Raw genomic sequence first — 19,504 nt, forward strand, 5'->3', positions numbered from 1 at the left:
ATAATAATAATAATAATAATAATAATAATAATAATAATAATAAATGTACGTTCATATGTAAATGCATACATAAATTGGTTATTCAAATAACGAAAAAAATATAATGTTGAAATTGCTATATTGCGTTTTTTGCTAAATCATTCAAGTGACTTTGTTTTTGTGGCGCCACCTCAATAAAATAAAGAAAGTAACATAACTAAACTTAAAAACATAAAACGAAAGTCGGGTTTTATTTCTGGTCACGTGAGTGGTGTGTTTACAGACATCCGGGGAGGGGGGGGGAGAAAACATGGAGGACTCTAGTGACAGTAATCCCCAATCTCCCGGTTTCACAGACAAGTTAAAGTCGTGGCTCTCGTGGTCGTGGACGTATGTTTGCTTTGTGTGGCTCGGGATGGTCCTCATCATGATCTACGTCCTGTGGAGCCCCCTCAAACTGCAGGAGAGCCTCACTTCGGGTGAATGGATGCCTTTGCTCGTTAGCTTTTGTTAGCCTTCCGCTAGCCTGTACTAGCTGCCACCAAACAGAGATGTTGCAGTTTTGGCACCTGCTTGTTTAGCACTTTGCTGATATCGTTCTTGCTTTTGGGTTTCTTGATTTAACTTTGAAGTCGAATTTTGTGCTTCTTTTGATGCGCTCTAAAAAAAAATCTTTGTTTATTTTTGATCATAGAAGTTGATTTCTATTACAGTACTTACCTGTGTTTATAAGGGTTAGGGTTAGTTAGGGCTGTGACATGTTTTTCTATCTGCCTTCTTGTTGACGATGTCTGTTCTTGTTTGGTTTTTTTATGGGACAAAATCCCGAGTTTTACTGTCTTTGTAGGGACGTTTTGCACTTAAGAGGGACTGTTTTTGATAAACTCCATCTGTTCAACCTTTTTGGGGCATAAGTGTGAATTGGATTTTGCTTGACGTTAGAGTAAGGGTTTTGTTTACGCAATCTGTTATGATTATGGTTTAGGTTATTGTTAGAGAGTCTCAAATGCATTACCTGTATGTCAATGATATGTCCCCACTATGATAGAAAACCCCACTTGTGCGTGTGTTTTATTGTATTTGTATTTTTGTCACTATTATGTGATCTAGTTTACCTTATTTTTTCAGCGTCGCTGTTTTTAAATACACTGACCCCCAAGTTCTACGTTGCTCTCACCGGGACCTCTTCCCTCATCTCCGGTCTCATCCTTGTAAGTTATAAATGATATATATAAATGACATAAATTCGATGACGTAGTTGTTAGCACGCACTCCACCTTCCTCACACACTCCCAAAATATGCATGGCAGGTGTATCGAGCATACTAAATTGTCCTAGTTGTGATTGGGTGCATCACAGGTTCTTCGTGTCTGTGTGCCCTGAAATTGGTAGGCAACTAGTTCAGGCTGTCCCCAGCTTACTGCCCAAAGTCAGCTGGGATAGGCACCAGCAAGCCTGTGAGCATTGTGAGAATAACCATGTCTAGAAATAGATGAATGGTTTAGTCCATAAGATGTCAGAAAAATGGAAAAACATCTTGATTTTTTTCAATTTTACCCTTGGCAGATATTTGAGTGGTGGTACTTCCGTAAGTATGGCACCTCCTTCATCGAGCAGGTCTCCGTGAGCCACCTGCGTCCCCTCCTTGGCGGAGTGGAAAACAGCTCCGCCACTGGCCTCTTCTCGTCTGTCAACGGGGAGGCAGAGCCTAGACCCAGTGTGTCAGGTAACAAACAGACACATATTTCAACAGGAGCAGCTTTGTTCCTATACCTTGGTAATATTAATATGTGTTTGTCCTTGTAGAGTGCAAAGTCTGGAGGAATCCTTTGAACCTGTTTCGAGGAGCAGAATACAATAGGTAAAGAAAAGCGCCTCAAACTTTTACAAAACAATCTGGATAAATATATCAAGTTTATTTATTTTCATTTTTACATCTTTTGATACCCAGGTACACATGGGTGACGGGAAAAGAACCGCTTACATACTACGACATGAATTTGTCGGCTCAAGACCATCAGACGTTTTTTACAGGGGACACACAGCAATTCAGGCCTGAGGATTCAGGTAAATGTCAAATCATTTGTACGTGTGCACAAACATGCAAAAGAACAACCACACCCACTCTTGCAGACATAAACACATCCAGTCACACACACTAGTGCGTAAGTGAATATGTTGCTATTTGACTTCTTTTTGTCCCTACAGTCATGCAGAAAGCCTGGAGGGAGAGAAATCCTCAAGCCAGGATTAGAGCAGCTTATCAGGCCATAGAGTTGAACCATGAGTGAGTCCTGTTTCTAAATGGTGTACTGTATGGACTGGAGCAGGCTGTTTGCCTTGATTTAAAGAGAGAGTTTATTTGGAATCCTATTGAACATCATTAGCAAATATTACATTGGATGAGAGAGAAAACGGAGTCTAAAGCAAAATATAAAAGGACAATAATGGAAAAAAAACATAGAAGCACACACCATTGTGGAGGGGCCACATATTGGCATGCCTTTCCAACATGTTGTTCACTCATCTTTCCAATCCTTATTCACAAGTCCACGCTTGAAATAAAATGGGGAGGCCACTCAGGTGCTCCAACACTACTGTTTTTGTTAGCACTTCTGCATTAGCATTCAAATAATAGAGGTGAACAAGGTAAACTTCTCAATTTTCCTCAGTTTCTTTATTGTGAGTGAGTGGCACACAACTTATTTTCAGTTTCAGTACACCTGCTATTCGAGGAAATGCATTCATCTGAAAAAAAGTAGTCTACTGAAACCTGTTTTTTTTCCTGCAGATGTGCTGCAGCCTATGTGCTTCTCGCCGAGGAAGAGGCCACAACAATTACAGAAGCTGAGCGGCTCTTTAAAAAAGCATTGAGCATTGGTAAGAATATTTTTATGCATTTGGATGTCAAAGCCGTAAAATTGCATCCAATCTAAATTACAGGAATTACACCCATTTGCAATCCAAACCTATGTTAAAAAGCAAACGCGTGTAAAACCCCTGGTAAAAACATAAAAATTATTAAAAAAAAATATTAAAAATTGGTATCAAAATAGTATGAGTTCTACTTATATATAATATACATGTATACAATTAAATAAAATCATGCATAAAAAATATAGAAAGGATTTATTTATCTTTGAGTGCTGTGAGAGCTCGTTATGGCCATATTTCATAGTTAGGGTAGCCTAGCCTAGCTTAGCCTTCTTCGTATTTCTTGATTAGCAAATAAATTTAGCAAATAAATCATCATCTTTAAGCACACAAGCAATCTTGGGACCCATAGCTGACCAATTCAAGTTTGAATTAAGCACTAAAATGCACTATCAATATGTTTTTGTAAGCACTCACTGGCGAACAAAGTTTTAACGTTCCGCCATTTTGGAAACCGTGACGCCGACCAATAGCAGAGCAGCATCTTAGTGCTTTCGCGACGCCGACCAATAGCAGACCGGTAACCTAGGGCGTCGTGACGCCGACCAATGGCAGACCAGCATTTTAATGACGTGAGCGTAAGTGTATAGCCGTATGAGCGCAGAGCCACTCGCAAAGTCACGAACGCATACTGACCGCCATGTTTGAGAAGGAGTTTTTGTTGTTACGTGAAAAAAATGGCATAAAGAGGGGACAAAAAAACGCAGCAACCGACATCGTAAGGTGAAAAAAACGCAAGCCAGGGACGTCGTAAACCGGGGGTCCACTGTACTTTCATAAATGAATGATATCTAACCATACATACCGCGCCATATGTTTTCCAGCGGGCAAAGACATCAACCTGCTGGTTTACATTAAGCGCAGGCTGGCCATGTGCGCACGCAAGCTCGGGCGCATCAAAGAAGCCGTGAAAATGATGCGGGACGTAAGTGGAGAACACGGTCACAACAGATTACATACAAGCTTCCTGTTTTGATTCATTTGTGTCCTCTGACAGTTAATGAAGGAGTTCCCGTTGTTAGGGATGTTAAATATACACGAAAACCTCCTGGAGGCCCTCCTTGAGCTGCAGGCGTACGCCGACGTCCAGGCTGTCCTTGCCAAATACGATGGTATGACCGCTTTGCAGCCCTGTGGCAGCTCCATTATTTCTTCCATCCTTTTATGTCCTTTCCACCTCCGCCGTAGACATCAGCCTGCCAAAATCGGCCACCATATGCTACACGTCCGCCTTGCTGAAAGCGCGGGCCGTGTCAGATAAGTACGCCCGCTTCCCTGTTCTAGTGAGGTTGAACAAGAACTTGAAAGACTATTTTTTGTTACAGCTGTGCTTTTTTTTCCGTCAGGTTCTCGCCAGAGGCGGCGTCGCGGCGGGGGCTCAGCACCGCTGAGATGAACGCTGTGGAGGCCATTCACAGAGCCGTGGAGTTCAACCCCCACGTGCCCAAGGTCAGTGGTGCACACTCATATATATATATATATATATATATTGTCTGAAACTTATTTCAAAAACAAAACAGTTATTCAATTAAAATATGTCTGGATAAATAGCTATAGAAAATGGGTAAATAGAGCACATTTTAACAATTAAGAATTAGAGTTTATAATCGGAATAATTTATATAGATCTGTTTATTTCAAAAACTGCTGATGACTCTGGGGGGGGGGGGGGGGGGGGGTAAATATATTAAAATGCTACAGCTGTTCAATTAAATCATAAATCATTTCAGCAATCTTACATCATTTCAGCAAGTCAGTAAGCTATCATTCCCCCCCAAACCAATGATCACCAACCTTTATGAGACTGAGAGCTACTTCTTGGTACCGAGTAATATGAAGGGCTACCCAAATTATGTGAAGAAACCGCTGTGTGTAGAATTTGGGTGTAAGAGATTAATACGGTTTGGAATGTGGCTGTAACATGACAAAATGAGGAAGTAGTTATGCGCTATTAAGACTTTTACGGTTGCATTACGACCATGTCTCCACCAGAGGGCAGTGTGACATTTGAAATCACTCCTACAACTATATCGCGTATCTGACAGGTGTTATACAAAACAAGTCACTATTGACTGATTAGAATTCAATTGGATGTGCACACGAGTCATGAAATTGGACCCTCTGGAACCGAAGAATGATCTCGCCTTTGTACCAAGGCGTGGTTTCACAGTTGGAACGTCATATCTGTGCGAGAGAAAGGTAATCAGCGTATTTGTGTGCGCTGAGCAAGGGTGTTTGGTGGATTGGAGATGTCACTGTGGCGCTTTCATCCAACCTTTGATTTCAGTGTGAGGGCTCTCATCTTCATCACCCCCCCCTAGCACCGTGAGCCCACAGGCCTCTCATCAGACACCCTCATCTTGTTTCTTAGCCTCTCATGTTCCCTCATCCCCCTCTCACCTGCTGAAGCCCGACAGGCTGAAGCACCACAACCGTGTCGGCTTTTCAAGGTGGCCCCTTTGGTATCTTTAGCTGTGGCACTTCATAACAAATTTCAGATAAGCAGGATAAAGGCTGAACAATGGATGAGTTAAAGTCGACGTTGCAATGTGGTTTTATGCATTTCTCAAATCGTAAAGGTTTGCAATTTAAAAACAAATTCTGCTTCCTTTTTTTGTATATATATTTTTATTCATGTATTCATTTATATGAACCTTAGGCTTGGGGTGTCCAAACGTTTTCATTTGAGGGCTGCATACAGGCTAAAGGAAAAATTAGAATGAATGTATTATTTATTTATTATAAATTAATTAAAAGTTGTTCTGTCATTTTAAATGCACTAAATCAAGCAAGAAAATACACCATAATTGTATTTTTATAACAGAAATTAGGTTTAAAATGTCTTTTTTGTACTAGTATGAGCTACTCGCTTGTTGGAGCAGTTTTATAATCACAATGTTGAAATTGCATACTAGAAGAATATATATTTTTAATAAATTTCATGAAATCTTAAGGGACTATGCTATATTAAAATCTATATACTGTAGGTATTTCTTTTGGGGTATTTTGTGTATCAAACGTATTTGTAGTGTCTGTATTGGTGGCTACTCAAGACCTGCGCACTCGCACTGGTGTCATCTGAAAAAAAAAATATATTTAACATCCCAATTTTCTAGATTACATTCTATCAATTATTCCATGCACTAATTGAACAATCAGATTTTTCTTAATACAGTCCCCCGCCATTTTTCATAGAGATGTTTACTCAAGCTATAAAATTCATTTTTGCATGTATATTATGAGATATAAAGAGGCAATTACAGGCCCTGGTGCTATTGTTCCTCGGCGTGTTCCATTGTAAAAGAGGCTGCAGATTAGAGTCAGAAGACGGCTTATGAGTTATGCTCTGGGCTTAGAAGTGCCCGGGGATAAAAGGAGAGCACATGAAACTCAATCCCTTCATCAAAGAGGCGACAGTGAGCAGAGAGGCAGATCCCAGAACAAGAAAAGCCCGGGCGGGCGGGGTGTAGGCCATTGCAGAGAACTGAGGTGTCACCAGGTTTAATGCTGCGGTATGCAAGCAGGGACAGCTGAGCCTCTGTCAATGATCGATCTCTCGCCATGTGTGTTCAGCATGGTGGGCTTTTCTTCCGTGCTTTTCGGCTAGCCCTGAATCAAGGGCCCTGAACGGCGTTGAAAAATTCTCCCTTTGTGATTCCCAATATAGCGTTTGCGATTTAGTATTTACTTTTTCAAGGTGCTTTTTTTCCGTGTTTATTTGTTTTACACATGCAATAAAGGAATCTCTTCTGGGCGACATGTCACGGTTACTTAAATAATCGATTAATTTGTCAATTACATTGTTTTCCAGTCAAAGCCGACGTTTGAAAATATCTCATTTTGATTCAACACAAAAATAATAATAATTAAAAATAATCTGTAATATTTATATATTTAGTCTAATTTGAGACAGCAACCAGGAAAACAAAGGTCAGTCACACCCTAAAATGCACACACGCAGACTCCCATTTGGCTTATAGGCAATTATTGTGGGTAGAAGGGCAACTTCACGAGCAAAAAGAAGATTAATGATATATTTCTAATTATACCTAGATAAGTTTAAAAAGATGCCCTTATAAATGAAGAATGATAATGCATTCTTTGTAGGAAGCATAGCCGAAGCTTAGCCTACCACATAAATGCAAAGTACCCAGCCGGGACTGCAGCCACAGCTAACGATAGTACCAAAGATGCCAGTCTAGTTAGCCATAGTAAAGCTCTTTGCCAAATTAAATTCCAGAACACCTAGATTTGAGCAAGTCTAGGACGGACATGATGGACATTGTTTTATTTGAATGTTAGTTTCTAATTATTTCGCAATTGCCAAATAAAAGCAGCAACATTCCTTCATTTGAGGCCTCGTTTCCTGGTCGATCTCCAAGGGTCAGTGGACTTTTTCGGTTGGGTTTCGGAGACTCTGCCGTACCGCTTTGGTTCTTGGGACGCGGGACTTTTCCAGGGGATAAATCAAGGCGAAAGGACACATCTGACATGGATGAACGAGAGTCAGATGGTAAACGCCGGAGGAGATGGCCAAGCGTTAGCCGCCCGGGCAGGCTGGTTGGCCGGATGAGCCTGTGACCATGGGAGGGGATTAGACAGGATTAGCTGGGGACGGGGCGAGGGGGGTAACCTTCCCAAAGTGTCTGAGATCCGGAGCGCTGTGAAGCTGTCCGCCCGGGAATCTAGCCCGGGGGGGCGGGGGGGATGCAATGCGGGTTTTGTTTGACATGGAGTCCTGCCACACTGGAAAGCACAGACATGACAGATAGAGCCTGGCGTGTTCATCAAAGTCGACGGGGTACCTCTTTAATGCAGACGGCTGAAGTTGGACATGTGGAATTGGGTTTAGGTTCGTCAGCCCAGTGAGCTGTCTGAGTCACTAGGACAAAGTTACAACAAGTCGGGTGGGTGCAAAGTTACACATGCACAGAATCGCTGTACTGTTGTGGAACAATAACACACACCTCGCTTCGGGAAGCCTCACGCTCCTTCCCGGCTTGTGAAAAAAGAGGCTCTTGCTAAATAGCTCACATGAGCAATGTATGTTTTTAGTCTGCTGGGACTTTGCCAGTGGGAATTGCACAATGGGATATAGTCGTTGAGGCAGAAGAAAAAAGTGGGGGGTAAACGAAAGAGATTGATTTGACCACAAAGGGAAGATTTTTCTTTACACGGTAAAGCCACAAGTCACGTCAGCATGACATAAAAGCACATTGCATCATCGCCTCAGAGGCCATCAGTTTAAAAAAGTTTTTAAGAAATGGCACGCCAAATATATAAAATTAATATGATTTATGAGCTTGGCTTTGCACGGTTTTTAAACATTTTTAAAACGATGTAAATGTCCATCTTTGTCTGTCTTTTTGCCGCTGCAGGGAGTAAATACACCTGAATTAATTCAGTTGTCCTTTTAACGCTTTTTGAAACTATAATTCTTCTCCATAAATAACATTTTAACTTTGACAGCCCTACTTTTTCTTTACATCAATTTTTTTTCCATTTTTTTTTCTTAGTAACAAAAATGTATAGTGATTGGAAAGGGCATTGGGCTAAGCGCTCGGAGGCAGCATCCATTTTCAAAGCTCTTGAATGAAACAAAGTCACTTTTCTTTGTATAGCCCCAAATCACAAACCTCTCAGGCTCATGTTTCATAAAAATCAACAAAGCATACGTGTCCAAATAATGGTTTTATTTATTGACATAATGTTCCTCTTGTTTAGTACTTATTAGAAATGAAAAGCCTGATCCTGCCGCCAGAGCACATCTTGAAGAGAGGTGACAGCGAGGCGGTGGCGTACGCATTCTTCCACCTGCAACACTGGAAGAGGGCCGAGGGTGCCTTAAACCTTCTCCACTGCACATGGGAGGGCAGTAAGTACTGCGTCCATTTCCTCTGTTGTCCACTGTTAAAAACAAGTGGCCTTTTTCTTTGTCATTATTGCTCTTAGGCCCCAGAAGTTGTCATTTTGTGGTCTTAAAATATTCAGCGCATGTTGCACATTAGTGCTTGGTAATAGTCAAGGGCATACCTCCCAAACATGGGCTTTTTTTTCCCACAATAATTGTGTCACACTGTGATTTGGTCTGCATGTCTGTCATGAGTAGACACACAAACGTCATCTCGAACAAAAACCATCGGAATGCAAAGTGGACACAACCACGTATTCTAGCCGACGATGAATTAGTATCACAAATGTAGCTTGTAGCCGTTCAATATGTGTTCTTCAACATGTGTATGTATTTGCAGCCTTTCGGATAATTCCCTACCCGCTGGAGAAGGGTCACCTGTTCTACCCTTACCCAGGATGCACAGAAACGGCAGATCGAGAGCTGCTACCATGTAAGCAAAAATACACAAACACTTTGATATAGGACATGTTATGGGCAAAGTGATGTGTTATTTATTTTTGCAAATAGTTGTCTTTCGAGTGTCAGCCCACACAGTAATTAAATATATGTGCTTTGGTATTGCTCATGGGTTCGGTACCAGCTCAGAGCTTTGCATGTCCTCCCCATGCCTGCTTGGGTATTCTCCGAGTACTCCAGTTTCCTCCCACTTTCCATAAATATGCATGGTACTGGAGATGCACTGGACACTCGAAATTGGCCCTAAATCTGATTTTTTGTGTGTGTGTGTGTGTGTGTGTGGTTTGATTTTGGTTCGATTACAATTATTAAACAAATTTCCTCCTTTACGTTATTTTAGGTTTTGTTATGTTTTTATATTTATATTTTTAACTTGAAAATATCTTATTAATTCACAAGAAATGGTGCTTTTTGCCTGGGCTGAAATGGATTGATGACATTTCGGTTCATTTCAAGCTGGACAATTTATTTGATACACAGATAAACTCATTTACAGTCAAGCCAATTGACCATGATCCAGTATGTCTCCATTCAATCCTTTTTGTTTTGCGCGTGTGTCAATTTCATACCACGGCTCCGTCTTTTCCCCCTCCAGCATTTCACGAGGTGTCGGTGTACCCAAAGAAAGAGCTTCCTTTCTTCATCCTCTTCACCGCAGGCCTTTGCTCCTTCACCGCCATGCTGGCCATGCTCACACATCAGTTCCCCGAGCTCATGGGCGTCTTCGCCAAAGCAGTAAGTCGACGCATGTCTCGCATGTTCTTTGCCTTAAAAGGCTCTTCCAGCGCTCCTCCCAACGACTTTGGCTTATCTCCGCTTGACCCCTCTCCACACACACACACACACACACACACACACACACACACACCACACTTTTTTTTTTTTTAATACAAGTTTAAATAATCGTATTTGCAATGTGAGCCTCCTGGTGTAATTACCGCCTTGCATTGCTGTCAGACACATGGGAGTCGTAGGCCTGTAAAGTGTAAAGCGTTTACCTCTCCAACACAAGCTGGAGCCCAGGCCAAGGTATCACCAGCCGCCAATTGTCGCATAAAAGCCCGTGTGTGTGACTTCCGCGTGCTGTTTATTTTGAAGCTAAAGTGTTGTTTGGCGGACAACTCACTTCAAGGCCGTCGTGTTTATCAGCTCGAGCGTGTGAGGCCGAAACACCGTCCCCGAGAACGTTGAATACTCCCTTTTTTTGTTTTTGTTTTGTTTTGACAAAAGATAGGGTGCAGATGGGATTTCAAACTTGGCACGCTGGCTTTTGTGTAAATGTTCAGTTGGAGTACATAAAAACCACCAAAGGGGGATGTCGGGGTTGGGGGAGACACAAGGTCTTCTTTGCAGTCGTGGAGGGAAAACATTTTCCTTCCACTCCTGACGGAAATATCCAACTGAGGGCCGAATCGTTTTTGTAATTTCATCTTGTTTAATTTTCGAGTTTGAAAAAGTTGTTTCTAAGAATAAATTTGGTTTAATTTCCAATTACGTTCCAATTTCCAAGCATGCTTTTCAAATTTATGGCTGAATCATGTACTTCGGTTCAAAACCATTTTTTTTGTTTTTGTCCTGCATAAAACTATGTCAATCAAGCCAGGTGCAGCCACCATTGTTAATGCTCTGCATGACACTGGAACATGACTCCTGATACAAACAACATAACGTTGCTCTGCCAATTTAAGGCGCTAACAAAAGACTTAATTACTCTGACTGTGACATTTACACGCGGCACCAGTTGCCTGTGTTTACTTGTGGTTTGGGCTTTGTTACAGCCGCATCCGGCATAAATGAAATGTTAGCAGAGCTTGAGTGCTCCATGTAGGCCGGCGTGATAGACACTAAATGATTGCACTCTCATATCTTGACACATTTGCCCTTCCTACTGACCACATTTTAACAAGCCATGCTAATTTATGAAGGTTGCTCAATCATAATTATATGGGGAAAGTGTTATTTGGGTCTTCTGGGTTTGAGCAACAAGCAGTTTTTATTCCAATCCTCAATATTCGTTACGAATTTTCAGTAGGATATCCGAAAACCCTAAAACCTTTATTGCTGCGGTCTTAAAAACAGGATCTCCCGTTTTTAATGATAATTAATCAGATTGATTGAAGAACAATCAAGGAAGTGCACATTGCTGCAATGTAAAGTAGTCACCTAATTGCTTTCAATGTGTTAATGAACTGTCCCCTAGAAAACATCATTAATCACAACTCATTAAACCTGCCGGCGACAAACACGAGTGTACCCCTAAGGGAAAATGTCCAAATTTGGTCCATTTAGCCTTTTTTTTCCCTACCAGGAAATGTGAATCATTAGTGTTAAAAGGCCTCTAGTGTGAATAAGGAGTATGTGTTGTTGAATACGTGTGTGAATACTCTGAGCTCATGGAAGCTCATCGAATTTACACCACAGAATTATACAAAGTGAACCCCGGCAACAGTCTATCGAAGTTTCTCATAAAAAGATTTGATAAATTATTTTTAAATACGTGAGAGGTGTACCCGTATACCCGTCTGTGAAATTCTTTAGGTATTAAAAGGGACATGCTACATACTTCCTGCCTGATTTTTAGCAGTAGTTAGAAGAAAGTCACTTTCTGTCCTTGTGCAGTTTTTCAGCACACTCTTCGCACCGTTGGGCTTCTTCGCGGACAAGATGGAAAGCTTCATGCCGTCCAGTTTTTGGCACCAACTGACTCGGATCTGACCCCTAAGACACACACGCACTGGGAAAAACAAAGTTGCTCTCCTGTCTTCAGCATTACTGTCTACTTGCTGCTTTCTTACTTGATTATATTGGCCCGGGTCATATCAACAAAACGGTTAGTACCACTCTTAAGACGTCCGCTCTTCCAGCTGCCTGCAACGTGTCCAAAAACTTGACTTTGACTTTTATTTGTCACAAGGGGAATTTGAAATGGTTCGGAGCATTTTTTAGCTGGTACAATAACAAGTTGTTGTACTCTTCGTTTTGCGCAGCCAAAAATAGTCATTATTCCGTTGACTAAGCACTTAGCGGGATCATCCTCAGTAGAGGGTGACACAAGAGTGGATTTTCACTCTCACCCCCATTCCAATCCCAGGCCATCGTAATAAAAACAACAACAACAACAACAAACAAATCCTCTACTGCCTGCTGCTGGTGAAAATAACTCCCGCTCGCATCGCTCCCGTTTTGGAGGTCAACTACTTTAAAAGAAACAACTGAAGTTGAATTTTGCTCATTTATTGAAACCTTTGTCTCCCCTTTCACCTCATGGACTCTCACTTTTTCGATCAACACGACTTGGACTTTGTTGTTGTTTGTTTGTTTTTCCAGTGACAATCCCATTCCTGTCTGCTCTCATGAACTCTTTATCCGAAAGGTAGAGTTGACTCGCTTCAAGTGGGAATCCCGGAAATGTCACTATCTAATCCTCAGTATGGCTAAGAATAGCAAAATATTAACTTTAATATTACACTACAGGCTACATCCCAAGTGAAACTGAAATATAAAATTCTTTAAACAGTACCATCTTGCAGTAATATGATAATAAATAAGCAAATAAGAGCCTCTTCTATAGGAAAAACAACAGACTGGAATTACCGTATCTTGTTCACAGTGGCGCACAGCCTTTGCACTCTCTTGCTAACCAGATCAGCAGCTCCTTGTGAAGCATGTCAATGTTGTTTCAGGCAAATGCATTCCAAATTCATACACGCAATACAAATTGCAGTGTTATTGTAAATATTATTCCCAAAATGTTTAACAAATAAATGCCTCCCACCTCGTAATAGATGACTTGATTGTGAAAAGTTCCTCCTAATTGAAAGTAAATCCTCGAAATTACCACAGCACAGCGATCAGTGTTGTTAATAATAACGCCGGCAAATTCAAAAGATTAAAAAAGTAATACGAGGCTTGAAAATGATAACAAATGATTCCGTTGTCTTTGCTCTCATAACTTATGTGCGGTTTTGGTTTCCTGTTGCGTAGCGAAAAAGATACTTAGGATTAAATTCCCGGCTATTCTGCTTGCCGTGCAACGTATTTCCAGACAGACTTCAGAAAAAAAAATGCACTCAATCACCCAAGCACTTAAATCTGGTCTTACGTTTCACTCTAAGGTTAGCTTAGCAATTAGCATCGCTCTTTGCCAGAAATGTAGCTTATTCTCCACCAATGCTGAATGACTCAGAAGCGACCCCGCAACATGTTTAGCCGAACAAGTAGCCAGCTAGCGAGCTGGCACGCCGTAAGTAGACCAAACTTGGCTCATTCTCGGACTGCTTGTATGTAGGTAACATCAGCAATGCTCGTGCATCTAGCCTAGTGAAGCTTTTTGTGGCCGTGGCGGAAATTGATATCAGCCTGTACAGTGAATTGTGGTTCTTGAACCAGGCTTATTTTGTCCTATCTGGTCACTTGAACAGCAAAAAAAATATTATCTGTAATATTTAAAATTTCATACGTCTCATCTACGGTTTCTCAGGCATAAATTAGTAGAAACAATTAAAGAGCCAAGGAACTAAAGCTAAACATTTCAGGACTATTTCTTTATTGTTATCACATCAAGTCAAGTCAAATTTATTTGTATAGGCCTGAACAAGCAGTCTCAAAAGGTGAAAATGAAATCACAGATAGCATCACGCGGAACATCACAAACACAAATAATCCATGGCTAAGAGAAGATCATTTGTCACTTTTACAAAGGCTGTCTCAGTCGAGCGGTTGGCCCTAAATCCTGACCGGAGGAGTTCAAATCGACCGTTGCCAGCCATCTAATCACTCACTCAACTCATTCAAACTAATTTGTGTAAGAAATAAGGCAAATCGAAACCCGAAGGTTTTGGACCAGCTAAGACACGACTGCTATTAGGAACCCTTCATATAATATGTACCATGTAATAACTGGCTACAATCACAAGTGATAAAAGTGCCTTTTTTATTCTCATCCTAAATTTGAACCTCATCGTCTTCAAAGCACATTGTTTAATTGTAATTCTGTTTATAGGTTTGATGAGGCCAACGTGTGTGAGCTTACTCATCAAAAAAAACCACCACAAAGCAGAAATGTAGAAGTACTTGCTTGAAGACAGGAGACTGTTCTCATGTTTGAAAAGCGCTTGAAACAAAACTCCCAATAAAAGGACTCCTGTGAAAGTCGAATATTTGTTTTGGGGTGTTTTCATTGTGCCGCTGTTATTCTGGGCTTCCTTTTGTTTTTCATCCACATGACGCCACGTTGGTCTACCAGTCGGTAACGTGGACTCTCCTCTGGAGGACGTTTGTGTTTGTTGTCTTCCCGTTAGCTGTGCGGCCCAGTCACCGCTCGCACGGGCTCATCTTTGTGATTAGAGCGCTTCAGAACCATCCGCTGGATGCTTTCAGGCCGACTTATCATTGCCATGTTCGCACTGGGCACACTTGGAGGGCCTTCTGAGGCCGCTAGAGTGTTTGCACTTGCTGCCAAAGCGTGTGAAATCCGTGTCACTCTCACCTTAGAGCCAAGAACAAAAAAAAGCAAGGAACTCTCTGCTCCAAGTCCTTTCTTTCCATACTTTGTGTTCAAAATTTTTGCTTGTAATGATGACCTGCCACAAAAACCTACTTTCCCGACTACATGGCAAACATTAGCCGATATTTGCCATTTCACGCAAGGTCGGCTGTAACGAATGTCATAATTTGCCAGGTATAATTTGTTTCTTTGTGAGGAAACACAAATTGCGCGACATAGCGTCATGCAATGATTCTTCTATATCTTTACCATCAGTCACTCGTATCGTATATTACAGCCGAAATGAATCAGCGTTAGGTCTTACGCGTGGCATGCACTTACAAGAATAACAAGTTTTTGCCTAATGATGTCATGATATTTCTTCCATTTAATGTTTATACACACCTTTATTATATATGCAGTACAATTCCCAATTAGGGTATAGAGATTTATCATATGATTGAGTTGTATTTGAGTCTCTTGGGTGGGACAAGCTTGTTTTAGCTTTATTGTGAACATGACATGGTGCTCAATCACCTTTTTTGTTTAGTATAAAGAAACATTCCAGATACTTCTTTATGAATTCCTCTGGGAATGTTTTCAGTTTTGCTAAACTTTCATGCACCCATGACATCACATAAACCCTCTCTTAAATCACTGTGCGTCTGAGAAGAAACCGATTTATTTGTTTTCCCGCTTTTGCAGCAAATACACAAGTCTTTGATTTGAAGTGCTTGCATGTTTACAGCAACACTTTTTAAGTTTAAGCTCATACAATTTGGAACCCAAATTGTCCATTACAAACTCATTACAATTGTTGTGTATATATATATATATATATATATATATATATATATATATATTTATATATATATATTTATATATATATATATAAAATTAGCCTATTAGCCTATTAGCCTATTGGCCTATTAGCCTTGGTGAGAACAGGCGGCTATAGAAAATGACTGGATGAGCTAACTTCACACATTAAATCATTTTTTACTCCATCCATTTTCTATAGTCATTTTAAAATCAACAAAAAACAATGAATTTGATAAATAGTGTGTTTTTTTTGTTTTCAGAAAACCAAGCGTAGCAAATGAGCTACGCAATCCATCATTCACTGTTTACTGTACATACATCTCCATCCAATCTGCTAAGCTTCCTCAACAACACCAACGCCGATGTTCAACACAAGTGTTCCTTCTCGTGATCGTTGCACATCCTCAAAGATATGAGTGAGTACGTATTTTACTGTCAAATGTCTTATCCTTAACAGTTAGCCTTTTTTTTCAACACTTGCGTAACCGTTGCAAACCATATTTGAGGGCGCCGGTCATTCAGTTGACTTTGTCGCTGTTGCTATGCGGCGTCTGCCGACTGAGTCTCTGGAACGTCACCGGACACTGAACCCGCTGAACTTATTTAGCGCGGCCCGACCTACTGTAGGTGCGCGCATTGTCTCCATCCCATTCATGGCGTGTAGTAGCCGAGTGGGAGGAGAGTGGGCTAGACGCTCTCAATGGGAGTGACACAGGATGGATCAACAAGGTTTAATATAGACGCAGGAAGGTCTGCATTGCAAAGGTGAAAATACCTCCCCGGATGGCGGCCGGGACCGCCGCCGAAAGGCCCTGAGCCGGTGTTACGCCATCAAAATAGGAAACGTATTCATCAACATTATTACGAAGGCACACTGGAGCTGGGAACTTCTTGAGCCCGTACGTTTCGGAAATGCAGAAGAATTTTACGAACGCTTGGAACTGACAACGTGCAGTAAACGTTTTCCACTGGTCTGGTCAATTTTTTTTTTTCTCAAGCCTTTTTTTAGTTTTGTAATATATTTGCTACACCGTACATTAAAATATATGGTAATTCGTGGACTACAAGGCGCCCTGGATTATAAAGTGCGGTCTCAATGAACAGGTGTAGTTCAGAAACTTTCTCTAACGCACCTAGAAGAAAAAACAATACAACAAATCAGTCAAACATTCAACTTTCACCTGATTATGGGCTCGTTGTTGATTTTTTTTTTTTTTTTTTTTTATGAAGTTAAAGCATTTGAACCCTTTCACTTCCGTTGGGACAATGCATTCAACAGTTTTTTTTTTAAATCGCAGTAGGTATAGGAATCATAAAAATAAGATGAAATGGCATCCAAGCGGGTCATTACACACCTAGCTCCAGATTCTAGTGGCATTTAATAACTTTTCCATACACAACAATCTCTTGTGAATTAATTATCTAGTACAGTACTGCAGAAATATATTGATATGTGCTATATATGTATGTTACTATAGATTACACTGATTGCTAAATATTGGAGTTGTTTGGTGATCCTTTTTACCCCTCTTCCATGTTTATATTATTATTATTATTATAAAATAGAGATGGGACAAAAGGGTATATAACGTAATCTATGGAAGTGGGACTTTTTAAACATTTTCTAGACTAATCCTAGACTAATATATATGCCATAAGTTTAACTTTTCGCGAAAAGTAACCATACCCTGAGGCAAAATGTAAAGAAATAAAATAATCGGAAATCATGCACTGACAATGTAATAATAACGTGTAAATTACTAATAATGTTTTCTTTAAATTTTAAAATGTATTGGTATAATGTAGTCCAAATTGAGAAAAAAAAACTTTTTTTTTTACATGTACATGCACGCCAATACTTAATGGCATTATGGGGAAATATGTTTTTTGCTTTTTTTTAAACTTATCTTCAAATGTATTTGCAAATATGGCTGAACATATTTGGAAACTCATTCCAATGAGATTGACAGTCAACTATGTTTAGCATTTCCACGCTTGCGTAAAATTGTGCAGCGAAAGTGGCAAAAAATATTTCCCGCTCATGAGCTCATCTTCAAAAATGTACAGCTCACAAATAAGTACTTTGTGGTCGAATTGCACCCTTGATGGGTGGGCAGGCGCTCCAAAGACAAGAGCATTTCTATGCAATGTGCATTTTCCTGAGTCATTAGAATTATAATGACTTGTTCATGTCATCTTAATGTCAATAATTAGTTATATTATACCTTAACTATAACATTTAACTATTAAAAGTGGCGTGACCAGATATTTTATTTTGAATTCAAAGACTGAGTTCGCCTTCCATTTGAGTCCCATCATTTACATTCCCTTTGTTTTGTTTAACTTGCACATTTTCAAGTTCTTCTCCGTGAAAGTACAAAAAAAAAAAAAACATTTTACGTTGGCTCTTGTTCCCCGGAAAAAATGTGTCGAGGCTCTGCATTTTGCCGCTTTTTGTCACATTCATTTAGTAGCCCCCGTCAAAGCCCCCTTGAGAGATTCTCTGTTGGGCTTAACATGACTTCTGGCTGCATTAACCAGATGTTGAAAAGTCTCAATTTGAGGCTCTTCTTGGCTGAAATTCAGTTGATACTTCATTTCTTGTACACTATTTAGAGCTAAGGGAATGAATGCTTCGTTGCAACATCCAGGAGAGAGAGAAAAAAAAAAAAACCTGCCTTTGTTTTTTCACGCGACATATTTTTCCACATAAACACTAGAACACAAAATTAATAACCTATTTGATTAAAAAAAAACATTTTGGGGCAGTATTTTTGCATTTCTCCCCCTAAAAAACACTCTATTTTACATTTAGTCTCAAACAAGAATTTTTTTTGCCATAAAAACGGTTAGTTAAACCAAAACCTGCAAGGATGTCCAAGCTAGAAAACAGTGGCATATTTTGTCCCGTTCCAAAATCTCAATTTTCCAATTAAACTTCATAATCTACAACAAACTGATTGATAATGCCATCAAAGTGACATTTATACTATTAAAATTTAGATTGACTGCTCTATAAAACTTTATATTTAGGTTTCAAACAATAGTTTGCATTAAAAGTTAAAAAAAATACAATAAAATGCTACATGAGCAGCTACCATTGCTGACCTTCTCCTCTTAGTGCAAATGTGGGCTTTAGCCATGAAAATTTTACATATTTGAAACAAATATTCATACATACATTTTTATATGAACAACTTGCTCTTTTTATGAAATCCAGAACAGGCTTATGGGAAAGATTTTCCAGGATGACAGGAACTGTTTTCAGATGTCTTCTCATTTGCCAGATGAGCGGTCACATTTAACCAAAATAATCCAGTAGGAATGTGCCGTCTGTAACGCATTCCGGCAAATAGTGAGTCATAATCGTCTTTTTTATTCATTTTCGGCTGGCACATTTGTTTTACATACAAGGCCCCGATTTTGATGTGATGTTTACTGAGTTGAACTATTAAAATGTCATAAAATTTGAATTTATTTATGTATCCATATGAATTTTAGATATATTATCCATTATAAAACTTCCTGGTCACTACTAGGCCACACCAATTAGCAAGATTTTTTTTAACTGAGAAAAACAAATCTTAAACAAATCTTAATTCCAATTTCCCCGAAAAAAACGTTTTCTGACATTGGACGGCACATTTTCAACGGTGCAATTTTACTCCGGAATCATTTGATATTTTCTGAGTTTTCACTTCACAGCCTTGTGCCGGGTGTAGCAAAGCAACCCCAGGACAAGTTAGGGGAAAAAATAAAAATGAAAAAAACTCCTTTTTGGGCCCGTTTGGCCAAAAAAATACAATCCCAGAAGTTTTGTGGGTTGTCAAATTGAATTTTGTCATATGCACATGTGTCATTTTAAAGCTATTTCAGTATTTACCCTTGTGTGTTTTTTTTCACACCAGTGTTCCA

At 40.0% G+C, this 19,504-nt stretch overlaps 1 protein-coding gene across 5 annotated transcripts in view; it reads left to right on the forward strand.

The window, feature by feature from the left end:
* The first annotated feature begins 282 nt into the window (after positions 1 to 282).
* Positions 283 to 19,504, forward strand: part of st7l (suppression of tumorigenicity 7 like) — a 28,482-nt gene continuing 9,260 nt past the window's right edge. For 2 of the 5 annotated variants that reach the window (XR_015866526.1, XR_015866527.1), the window contains exons 1-15: positions 283 to 458; positions 1,108 to 1,190; positions 1,546 to 1,705; positions 1,786 to 1,840; positions 1,931 to 2,046; positions 2,188 to 2,266; positions 2,771 to 2,859; positions 3,738 to 3,838; positions 3,911 to 4,025; positions 4,102 to 4,174; positions 4,260 to 4,362; positions 8,637 to 8,787; positions 9,164 to 9,256; positions 9,878 to 10,017; positions 15,850 to 16,005. Coding sequence is in view for 2 of the 5 variants with exons in the window: in XM_088422536.1 (XP_088278662.1) it covers positions 290 to 458; positions 1,108 to 1,190; positions 1,546 to 1,705; positions 1,786 to 1,840; positions 1,931 to 2,046; positions 2,188 to 2,266; positions 2,771 to 2,859; positions 3,738 to 3,838; positions 3,911 to 4,025; positions 4,102 to 4,174; positions 4,260 to 4,362; positions 8,637 to 8,787; positions 9,164 to 9,256; positions 9,878 to 10,017; positions 11,870 to 11,986 (1,644 nt within the window). In the remaining 3 variants the exon portion in view is untranslated. Of the gene's footprint in view, positions 459 to 1,107; positions 1,191 to 1,545; positions 1,706 to 1,785; positions 1,841 to 1,930; positions 2,047 to 2,187; positions 2,267 to 2,770; positions 2,860 to 3,737; positions 3,839 to 3,910; positions 4,026 to 4,101; positions 4,175 to 4,259; positions 4,363 to 8,636; positions 8,788 to 9,163; positions 9,257 to 9,877; positions 10,018 to 11,869; positions 14,440 to 15,849; positions 16,010 to 19,504 lie in introns of those variants that run through there. The other 3 variants (XR_015866528.1, XM_088422536.1, XM_088422535.1) reach the window with 3 other exon arrangements.

The sequence above is a fragment of the Hippichthys cyanospilos genome, chromosome 9, assembly GCF_059441005.1.
Source record: "Hippichthys cyanospilos isolate Australia breed blue-spotted pipefish chromosome 9, RoL_Hcya_1.0, whole genome shotgun sequence".
NCBI lineage: Eukaryota > Metazoa > Chordata > Actinopteri > Syngnathiformes > Syngnathidae > Hippichthys > Hippichthys cyanospilos.